The sequence below is a fragment of the Manis pentadactyla genome, chromosome 1 (genome assembly GCF_030020395.1).
Source record: "Manis pentadactyla isolate mManPen7 chromosome 1, mManPen7.hap1, whole genome shotgun sequence".
Taxonomy (NCBI): Eukaryota; Metazoa; Chordata; class Mammalia; order Pholidota; family Manidae; genus Manis; species Manis pentadactyla.
Genome location: NC_080019.1, coordinates 10,289,151 through 10,300,924, shown reverse-complemented (window position 1 = coordinate 10,300,924; position 11,774 = coordinate 10,289,151). Strand labels below are relative to the sequence as shown.

At 45.2% G+C, this 11,774-nt stretch overlaps 1 protein-coding gene across 2 annotated transcripts in view; it reads left to right on the top strand.

Annotated features, from left to right (window-relative positions):
* The first annotated feature begins 8,352 nt into the window (after positions 1 to 8,352).
* Positions 8,353 to 11,774, top strand: part of DOCK5 (dedicator of cytokinesis 5) — a 194,029-nt gene continuing 190,607 nt past the window's right edge. The window contains exon 1 of one of the 2 annotated variants that reach the window (XM_036888920.2): positions 8,353 to 8,545. In XM_036888920.2, the coding sequence (XP_036744815.2) occupies positions 8,503 to 8,545 (43 nt within the window). In that variant the 5' untranslated portion in view covers positions 8,353 to 8,502. The remainder of the gene's footprint in view (positions 8,546 to 11,774) is intronic. The other variant, XM_036888921.2, reaches the window with a different exon arrangement.

The following is an 11,774-nucleotide window of genomic DNA, read 5'->3' as shown; positions in this document are numbered from 1 at the left end:
CATGGTAATATACATGTCATATATATATATAATACATTTTATATAATTAAGGAACTATTTAATATAACTATTTTTCATAGTTAAAGAACAATATAAAATGTAACTACACAAAAGTACTTGCCTTTATATCTAGGCCTGGCACGTTTTTTAAATGGAGTATTTTGACTGCATTTTCCACATCTTCTATGCTGTTCGGTTGCTCGGGTTTTCTCTACCTTGGCTCAATTTTGTTCATTTACATTTTCCTGGTAAATTCTTTCTTTCATTGTGATTTTTATAATTTGTAAGGAAAAACTTTATGCACAGTCCTATGTAAAACTGCTTTTCTACATCCACGGTTCCATATCCTTTCATATTCCTAGTTAGGTATATTTACAGTTTTTAAAAAATTCTTGACTAGATTCACAACAGGTCATTTTATCAACATGCTTCTACTTACAGTGACTTTCAGAATATTAAACTATATGACCACTTGAATTTTCCTGTTGTTCGCATTCTAGGTAAACGAGAGTTTCCTGTATTCGGACAATGCACCATTCCAATTAATTCTAACATTTGTACCCAGACAATGAATTTCAACGACAGCTTTACAAAGCCTGAAGTCAAGAGAGGCTTTTTTTTTTTTTTGCAAATTACCGGAGAAATCAAAACACAACTCCCAGAGTCAGCGCCTGCCTGGCACTTGAAGTGTGGGCCAAGCCCAAAGTTCACAAGGACAGACATTAACAGTCAGATCTTTTCTAAACGGAGCTGGCCTCCAGAAAGAACATAACTGAGTTTATTTCTCCTCCTAGGCGGCTTTTTTTTTATCTGACTCGTTCTGAGAAACAAACCCCGAGGCATAATTTTATGGAAGGGAAGGGCTTGTTTAAATAGGAGCCTCATGCCACAGTAACATGACTAAGAAAGTATGTAACTAAGGAGCCCAGGGCGCTGTCCTCATCTGGCTGAACAGGGTGATTGCCACCAAGTATGTAAAGATACCTTGTTATCAGAAGTGAGTTCAGGAATATTGCTCAAATATGGTGTAAAACAATCTTGGGATCAAGCCATACCTTGAGATGGAAAACTATACAAAAAAAATTACTGTAATATCGTTGCCTACATTTCAACATTACAGATTTGTTGTTAAGCTATTGTGAATGGGCTTGGCAATCACATATTTGCTTGATTCAAAGAACTTTGAAAATACTCAAATTTAAACTCTTTAATGAGTTTATGCCAATGAACATTCCCTAAAACTTTCCGTCACTCTTATTGTGATAAAAACAATTCTATTCTATACTAAATGTAGTTCTCCCAAGAGGATAAAAAAAACGGACATTCAAAAACATTCTGAGGTCAAGGACCAGTTACAGACAGCAAATAGGTATCTTCATTTCAATGAGCTAGGGAACATGAAAGCATTTAAAACTATCACCTCGCTATATACCGGGAGGAAATGAAAACAGGATATGGAAGAGAAATCTGCTCTCTCATGACATGGAAACAAACTGAGTGTCTCTCCATAGAAGAATGGATAGAGAAAATGTGTTATACGTGCTCACATACACACACACAGTGGAATATTACTCAGCCATGAGAAAAAAAGGAAATCTTGTCATTTGCAATAACATGGGTGGACACTGAGGGCATTATGCTAAGTAAGCTAAGTCAGATACAGAAAGACTGTATACTGCATGATCTCAATTATGTGTACAATCTAAGAAAAGCTGAAGTCGTATCCACAAAGTACAGTGGTGGTTACCAGGAGCTAGGGAAGTGAGGGAAGTGAGATGTTGGTCAAAGGGTTCAAACTCTCAGTTATCAGCTGAATACATTCTGGGAATCTGATGTATAGCATGGGGGCCGTAGTAAACAACTGTACTACATACTTGAAAGTTGCTTAGTGTTCTAAGCAAAAGTTAAATTAAAATTGAAAGTTAAATTTTAAGTGTTCTAACCATACAAACAAAAAATGGCAATCATGTGACGTGACAGAAATGCTAACTAAGCTTATTGTGGCAATCATTCCACAATATATACATGTATCAAGTCATCGCTTTAGACACTTAAAAAAAAAAAAGATTTTATTACCTATCTGGTGCTGGTTCTACAGTTTCAAAACTCTCACTTCCCTGCCCAGACCCCAGTCTGACCATTTTCTTTTCTTCTGCTCTGACCCTTGCCAGGTGGTTTCACTGGTCTTAACAAACCTTATCACAGAGGTTGTCCCAGCTCCTGCCAGCACTGTGATCACACCAACACCTGTTGTTACTTCTGCTAGGATCCTCATGATAATGCTTTTCTCCACTCTTTTTTCCAACTTTTTTGAGATACAATTAACATACAACATTGTATAAGTTTAGGTATATTGCATGGATTTGATACATTTGCTAAATAGTTACCACATTAGTTACAGTGAACACCTTCAGGGATAACACAATTACCACATGCTTGTCTACGTAGCCCAGGTGAGATCACTTCAGATCTACTCTCAGCAATTTTCAAATATATAATACAGTATTGTTAACCATAGTCACACGTGGGCCACTAGATCCTCAGAACTTACCTTCTCACTGCAATGTTATGCCCTTTGACTAACATCTCGTTCCCCCCACACATCCACCAGATGCTGGTGACCAGCATTCTACTCTCTGTTGCTATGAGTTCAGTCTTTTTTTGATTCCACATGTAAGAATCTGTGAGTTTGGCTTTTTTTTTTAAGGTTCCACATATAAGTGAGATGATACAGTATTTGTCTTTTTTTGTCTAACTTATCTCACTTAACATAATACCATCCAGGTCCAACCAGGCAGCTGTAAATGGCAAGATTCCCTTCTTTCTCATGGCTGAGTAATACTCCATTGTCCGTATGCACCACATCTTCTTTATCTCTTCATCCACTGATGGCCACTTAGGTTGTTTCCACATCCTGGCTATTCCACAGCAATGCACACACCTCCCTCCTCTCTTTAGAAGTCTACTTATTCAATGGAAACCAAAATAGTGGCTTGTGTACCCACTGTCTTACAGAGTTTTAGTTATATTCTTTATTTATAATTCCTATCATTCAGAATAGAGTTAGGAGAGGCTAGGCTAGTAGGCAATTCCCTAAAACAGACACTTAACTGTTCTCAGAAGTGCCCCATCTTCTGACTTCAAAGGCAATTTCTACTACTTAGAATCCTCCTCTGACAACAATTTCTCTTCCAGGAGCTTTCCCCAAACCCTTATGCAGCAGACTTCTGGTGGGAAATCACCACACCTGCCACACCGGTGCCTCTCTCATTTCCCTGCCCCTCACCTGGAGGCCCCCAGCCTTCCCACCACTGCAAAAGGGGGCAGTCATAGTTTAGGCATGGGTTGGCAAACTATGGTCCTCAGGACACATCTGGCACAGGTCACAAGTTACGAATGTTTTCTACATTTTCAAATATTGGAAAAAAATCAAAAGAAGAAGAATATTTCATGACATATGAAAACTCTGCGCAATTCAAATGTTATGTCTACAAATTTTATTGAAACACAGCCACACTGATTTGTTTACATATTATCTACGGCCCCTTTCCTACTATAACTGCAGAGTTCAGGGCTGGCAGCAGAGACCATATGGCTTGCCAAGTCCAAAATATATCCCTGGGCACCTTACAGTGAAAGCTTGCTGACCCCTAGTTTAGAGCATGGACCCTGTAGCCAGTCTGCCCAGGGTTTGAATTTAGTTCTGCCATTATGTGGGCAGTAAGTTCACATGTTCTGGGCCCCAATTTCTACCCTCTGTAAAGGTGGAAGTGGATGACAGTAGCTCTATGTACCTCACTAACAGGTTGTGTGGAGATAAAGTTGATGTAGAATAGTAACAGGCACAGGCCATAACTGTTCATTATTGTTATACTACAGCTGGGGACCATAGAAAATCTGTCTGGTATTAAATAAAAATTCTGGACCAAGTGTTTATTTCTTAACTAACCACAAAGTCATAGGAAGAAAAATCTGCTGAATATGAAGTCATCTAAACATTATAGTCAGTGTCCCTGTTACCAAGGGGCTGTGGAATGAGACTCCTGTCCCAAACAAAGGTCAGATTCAGGCATCTAACTTCCTGCTTTTCTACATAGTCCAAGAACATCGGCAACCAAGGAGTTGTCTTCTGTTCATTTTGTTTTGAAGGTTGAATAAAATTTCCCATTTTTTTCATGTTCCTCTGTAGTCATTTTCCAAGTAAATATATCATTTAAAATAGTAGAATCATTTTATGGCATATAGTTTAATTTCTTTTATTTAAGCTTACATCATAATTTTTGCATACTGCTTAGTTTTGTTTCTTGTCTTAAAGAGTGTTATGAAGATAAGTTTTCAATACATAATAGGAATTTTTCAAGTTATACATGTATTTTTTTTTTAGATCAAATAGTTTCCAACCCTTCTAACCTGCATATCCATCCATCCAGTTTTCATCAAACAAATGGCTCTGAATTGCTCACATCATCAACCTCTCCCCACAGTGATCTGGGAACACATTTAGATATTTGTTGCAAAGAGCATTCTACAAACAAAACAAAAGCTTTGTGCTGTGTTCATGAAAAGGGTGGAAGTGCTATCCATGCATCAAAGTCCTGGGATGAGGATATGAACAGCACGAGAACACTGAGCATTGTCCAGCATTCTTCAGAGAAACTGGACCTCCAAAGGCCCAAGACAAGTTAGGGACAGACCCAAAGACGCGTGCAAGCACGTCATTTGCAGGGGCAGAGAATCCATAGTGATGGGAGTTCACAGGGTATGTGAAAAAAGGCTTTCTAGGGCTGTAGCGATCAGTCCTTTGGCCAGGTTAGCTCGCAGGTCCCAGTTACAATGTATCACCCTGCCCACTTACCTAGATCCACCCGTCCTAAAGCATTTGCCCTTAGAAGATTGTAAAGTGGGGCTGAGAGCCAGTTACACTCCCTCCTCTCCATTTATTTGGAAGTTCTAGTACTACTCTCACTCACAGGGAGGATCAAAGACTGGGCTTTCATCATTTGGGAAAAAAAAAAAGACTCTTCAGCAGAATCTAGAGCTTCCTACAGAGAAGCAATTAAGTCAGCCAGATTGGGTGAAATAAAGCCGTAATTAGCGCAGGAAGCCACACCCTTGTCAGTTGTCCTCAGCCACCTCTTCTCTTAGGCACTCTAAGGGACAGTCACAATACTCAAATCACACTGGCCTCCAAAGTCATTTATCTCCATTTTTTTCTCTTAAGCGCCTTGACGCAGAGCGTGCCTGTGCGTGCACAAGTGTTTGTATTTGTGCGGATTTTGGAGTATGAATATATCTGGCTGTGGAATAGGCTTCTTCTGAAAAGATAAAAGAGGAAAAAGAAAAGGATGTTTTTGCAAATCATGCTGTTATCCCACCTACCCATCTAGTCAACTCCCTAATTTTAAGCTTCATTTTAATAAGAGACTTTGAATAGCTCTGCTTTTATGATTTAAATGGACTTCCATATTGGGATTTAACCATCTGATACAACAAAGTGGGTGGACTTCAGTCTTCAAAGGAAAAAGAATAAACTAAACATATTGAAAGCTGTAATTAAAATGTTCCATTTTCCTGCAACCCTCTTGATGGAATTATTGTCAAACTTGAAAAATCCAGTGCCCAAATTCAGACCCCAAGGTTTGCAAAAAGCCTTCAATGTAATGGGTGGGGGGTGGGGGTGGGGGTGGTGCTGAGCCAGCTGAAATCATTTTGGTAGAAATCCAGTTTCACTGCCTGAGCAGTAACTCTGCTGTGGATCAAATGTAAAATACACCAGTGGTTAGAGAACACGGGTCACCCAATTTCCTTGAACACAGATGACTGAAGTAACGTTTTTGAAGCCCATGCTCCATAATGCAAAATGCTTCAGCTCCTAATGGTTCACATTAGGAAGGTGTGAGGACGTGAGTCCAAAAGCAATACCAAAGGGAAACTCCAATATAGGACAGTTTGGGTACAAAAGGTGAAGATCATCGAGAAAATGGCAACTCTGTTTAGAGTTGCTCAAGTCCCAAACCATAGAGTCATCCTTGACCCATCTTCTGTCTCACACCATCAGGCAAGATCCAAGATTTCTTAGCTTGAATTATATACAGTAAGACTCTTTTTAGCAAAAAAAAAAAAAAATATATATATATATATATACACAGATATAGAGATATACGTATATATATATGTTTTTTTTTTTCAACTTCTCAAAAACATGCTGATGAAAGTTCCTTTAGGGGTCCAGAAGCCTCACAACAAATTCCCAATTGCCCACGCTGCCCTCCAGTTGGTAAAACCTTCAGTATATCAAGGACGCAGCCTCTTGGCCGCCTCCCTCTCTACCATCCTGGACTCCATGACCTTATCTTCTGGCCTGAACTACTGAAGCAGCCTTCCATCTGGCTGATTCTCCTACGTCTCCCCATGTGCCTACAGTCTATCCATCTCACCGCAGGCAAATCTGATTATGTCCTAGGTTGGTTCAAAACCCTTCAAACTTCTTTTCTTGTAGTATATAGAGAGTCTTTGCCCTTCGTGGTCTTGCTTTATGGGGCCACCCTGTGTCTCTCATAGTTTCCTCCCATAATTCTGCCCCTTCTCATCTCTCATTCCCCAGGATCCCTTGCTGATTTCGGAACCTGCTTTTTTATTTGTGTTTCTGATGTCCAGAATACTCTCCCCTGGAATGCTCACTTCCTTCAGGTCTGTACTTCAGTGCCACCTTGTCAGAGATGCTTTTCCAGACTTTTAACAGCAGGAGCCCCCCCACATCCTCCTTTGCTTTCTTTGGCTTTTTCTCTACAAGTTTAGACTCATTTGCCCAGATTTATTTATTGCCTTACTCTCCTCTTCTACACTCTAAGCTCTTGGAGGATAGGGATTTTACTTTATTCACTAGTGTGCTCTTTTTCTTAGAATAATGCCTGATATCTAATAGGCACTTAATAAATATTTCTGGAAAGGAGAAATCACCAACCTGGGAAGTTCAGCTAGTGATGATGTCATTAGCAGAGTAAGAGAAATTATTTTCGGGGAGATGGTAGAATTCCTTCTGGATGTCTAATGTGCCGCGTCTTAAATTCTCATTACATTCTGTGCGTAGATACCTATCTGTTGATGGAGAAGAAAGTAAGCCCTAGGACCCACCTTGAATAGGATTTTTTGTGTTGTTTTGTAAATTTCAGTTCTGGCTTCCAAAAATTACCTAAGTTAAAACGCACAAACTCTTCAATCACGTTTCCCTCTATTTTGCACTGTTTGTGGTATCTTCCTTTCCTTTTATGTTCCAAACAGGCAAGAAAATCTTCCTACACTCAAGGACAAAATTTCTTTCAAGAGACCTTTTCTCGGGTGGTGAATAAACGTCGGCTGCTCACTGACTCTGAGATTTTACTTCCAGGTGTGAGGTAGCAGGGCGGCCCCAGGGCTCAAGTGCCTCAGATCCAGTCTTCATTCTTGAGGTCTCTCCAGGAGGAAGTGAGTTCCAGGAGAGTTTCAGCCTTGGGCAGCTCAGAGGAGAAGTTCTTGCGTTGGCTGTTTGTCAAAACAGTAGTCAGTGAACCAGAAAAGACTTGGATGTGCCGGGTCCCCTTCCCCGCAGGGACGCCCCTTGGGCGGCTGGTCTGTTGGAAAAGGGAGGTCTACCCCTCTTGGGCTTGAGGGTCTGAATTTCTTCCGCTGGGGAGGAGACCGGGTGTTTGGGGGTACAGGATTTGCAAGTTAGTTGTCCTTAAATAACTTTTGCGCACCGAGGCGCCCCTGGGAAACGATCTAACTCTCCCGAGGAGCCCGTCTCCCTTGCATCGGTCCTTATTTACTGGAAGGCAAATGTTCCAGCTTTGAAGGCTGTAAACGGCGGCCGCGGGAGGTCATGTCTGCCCCGGAGCCCGGCTTCCGGCTCTCCTGTTGTCAATTAAGCTCCAGGGGGTGAACGCAGCAGTTAACTGCTCCTTCATTCAGCAAATATTTACTGAGCGCCCGCGGAGCGCCGGGCGCTGGGGTGCAGGGGCCGGGCAGCAGCTCGCACGCCCCGCAGTGGCGCGCGGGCCCCGACGCGGGGAGCAGAGAGCCGCTCCCCGGCCGCGGCGCGCCCTCCGCTGCCCCGCGGGACCCCACCTCCAGGGCTGGGGGGTCGGGGGAGGCGCGGGGAGAGGGAGACCCCAGCCGGTCCGCGCCGGGCGGCTGCTCCCGGGCGCGCGATCCCCGAGCGGGCGGGGCGGCCGGGCGCCCGCGGGTCCCGGCGCGGAGGCGGCCCGGGCGGGCGGAGGGCGCGGCCGGCGGGAGGGGCCGGGGCGGCGCCGGGAGAGGCGCCCTCGCGGGGCCGCCCGGCCCAGCAGGTGACCGCGGGCCGGGGCCGCCGCGGGAGCCGCAGCGAGACCGGGCGGCGCGGCGGGGAGACGCTCGCGAGGCGGCCGAGGCGGCGGAACATGGCGGGGGCGCCCCGGGCGCGCGGGAGCGAGGCGCGGCGGCGGCCGGCGCCCCAGGAGCTGTAGCCGCCGCGGGCAGGCCGCCGCCATGGCCCGCTGGATCCCCACCAAGCGGCGGAAGTTCGGGGTCGGTGAGTGCTGGGCGCAAAGTCGGGCTGCGGGCGCGGGCGGCTCGGCTGCTGCCCTCGCGGCGCAGGGGGGGCTCGGCCGGGGCGGCGGGGTCCCCTCCGGGTGCGGGGACCCCGAGGGGCCGAGACCCCGCTCCCGAGTGCAGCCTCTAGGCTTCGCCGCCTGGACACGTCGGCGGCGGGGGGCGCCGGGCGGTTACCCATTTGGGGCGCCGGTGAGGGTGCCCCCAGCCCCCCGCCGCATCCGCGCGGTTTCCTCCAGCAGCTTGGACCCCGCCGAGTGGGCAGAGGGCGAGGTCCGCTCGCCCTCCCGAGCTTCCTGCCTTCCCTCCTCTCGGGGTCTCCCCGAAGCCTCAAAGTGGGGAGGGGGCGTAGAAAGCCGCCGCCTCCCCTCCTCCCGGGGCGAGGATCCTGGGAACAGTTGTGAACCGAACGGGAACTCGGGTTGTGGCGTGGACCGGCCCCTGGGGCTGCTCGCGCGGAGCCCGTCCCCGGGCCAGCGGGTGTGCGGAGTGCCTGTGGCTGCCTGCGAACCGCGGGGCGAGACCAGGACATTTTACTAAGAAAGCTGGGCGGCGGGACCCGTGCTGGGGTCGGTGCTGGAGGGATTGCGGCCCTTGGTTTGTGCGGGGTTTTGACCCGGTTGAGAACTACGGTCCTTATACTTCATCGGGAAGTGAGGTTGCTGAGGTCTCTTGAACGACTGCCCTTAGCGGGGCCGCTGGAGGGGCGGTCAGACTTCGGAGCGATTCCCTGGGATCAGCACACTTGTGTGTGTTGGGGATTTTATCACTTCCTCTATGTTCATTCATCTGGCCCGGTGTGACTTAATCTCTTACTTCGCTGCCTTCCCTGCCCCCCATTTCCTCACCTCGCGGGTTCCTAGGGAGCGGCCTCTGAACCTAATCTACCTTTTCTGATACTAGATTGTAATCCTTGTGTGTGTGTGTGTGTAGAATTCTTATCTTCCTCGGTTCCAAATTCGTGTGTGTGTGTGTGTGTGTGTGTGTGTGTGTGTGTGTGTGTGTGTGTAGAATTCCTTATTTTTCCTCGGTTCCAAAAACTTTTTTCCCCTTAAATTTCCTGTAGAATCCTTGCCCTCTCCTGTGGCCACAGCTCACAAGTGGGTACGTAGGTGTTTGTCTTGCCCAGACCACCCCAGTCGTGATTTAGTCTGGAGTCTTCAGACTTCGGGATGCCAGTTAGGAAGTCAGTCTGTAGTTAAGGAAGGAAGTGCTCTAAAATAGATGGAATCAATTTCTTTATTTTTGAGTACTCTCAAGTACCAACTACTAAAGCGTATTTAGCATTGTCTGATCATTAATTGCTACTTACAAAAAAGTTGTCAGTTCTAGTTTTAACAGCTGAAAAGCTGTTTCCACAACTATTACGACTTTGGCATAGTTGATGCAAACATACCCCAAAAAGGTGGTTTTTATTGCCGTCCGTAGTCATAAGAACAAGTGTGATGTGTGCCCTATTTATTTATTTATTTTCCTGCTCTGGAGTCAGGTTACCATGTTAGTTATCATCAGTTAAGAAAAATATTTGGATTGCATTTCCAGGGCATAAGTGGTAGCTAAATTATGCCAGGGTATAATTTGGGACAGTTATTTAACTAGACACAATGGATTCTGATCACTCTAGTTGTGACAAAAGGACCCACTGACAGGACAGATTAGCTGAGAAGATAAATCTCCATTGTTTATTCGTAAAACACATTGTTGTTCCTAACACCTCCCTGTGCGGAAGCCTTCTTGGGCCTACGGAGTAAAGTCTAAACTGGGTCCAATATTCAAGGTTCTGCTAATCTGGTTCAACCTAGCTTCACCGGCCTTATCTCTCACGGCTTCTTTCATTAGCCCTTGGTGCAGACACTAGGCTTCTCTGTTCTCCGGCAGTACTCACACGAGAGGCTCTCCTTTGGGACTTTGCTCCCTTGTGTTTGGCCCCCTGCCTGGAGTGCCCTCCCACCTCTGTATCCCACAGTACAGTTTTAACCTCAGAGCTCTAATCTGTTCCCACTGCCTTTTGCAGATGCAGAATTCACCAGACCTTCCTGAACCTTCACACGCCTCTTCCTCACAATTCCTACGTTGTGTCACACCTTCCTTTGTTACTTACCCTCTTATCCTTGGGTTCAATGAATCCGAAGGCTATGGTTTTGAATTCCTGTCACTCAAGGGGTATGCCAGGTATAGAGCATGTAGTCAGTAACGTCTTGTGCTTGGTGTTGGAGTGACATTCTAAAGCACTAACCTGATGTCTGTGATGATTTAATACAGTTTTTCTTTTCTATTAGGTTTTAGCATCTCATTCATTCAATAGGAGTTTAATTTTGTTCAGTTAGATGGGCAAAGCAAGAGCCTTCAGTCTTTCATCTTTTCAAGTAAAAAACTGAGATATGCTGTTGAGAAAACAAGGAAGCACAGAATAGACAGACTCCTTTGAGTTTAATTGGGAAAGTTGGCTTGGTGGGCCTTTTTGGGCTGGTTATCCCTCCTGGGTATCTGCTGGTTAGATTGCGTTTCTGGGGGAGGGAAACCAAATCATAACTGTTTTGAAGCATTTTAAGGACTCACAGTTACTCTGTGTGAGGGTTGTGCTCGGATCTCAATTTGAATTTTTGTTCAGTGAAACTGACAGTCTCTACTGTCTTTTTTTATCAAGGTGCCACCACTGGCTGTCCCTGACATAACCTGGGTTTTTCTAGGGAGGCTGAAATGCAATCTGACTGGGCTTTCCTTCACTCATAAACATAGCATTGTTGGCTCAGACGACACATTAGGTGGACCTCAATGGCCTGCATGTGTTACCTGTATTAGCCAGTGAGAGGATCAGTAAATGTGCTTCTTTATTGAACTTCCCGTCCATTCCTTCCCCAGTGGGAAGTGCTTAGTCTGTGCTTAGGAACAAGAGCTCTTCCCCACAGTCATGGAAAACTCTTGTCTTCCTTCCTTTTTCTGTCTTTTCTTTTTTCTTGCTTTCTCTCTTCCTTTGCTTTTTCTGTTTGAGAATAAGAGAGTATAGACAGTTACTTAGATTTTAAGCAAACATTAGTGATAAGTATCCAGATTACTCATCTAATTATTGAAACGTTTATTTTTAAGTCTGCTCCCAAATGAGCAATTTATATCAAGAACAAACCCAGATGATGCTGATGACGGTTTCTTTGCAAGATCATTCATTGTTGTTTGTTGGGATTTGTGATTTATGTTTTTATAATATGATA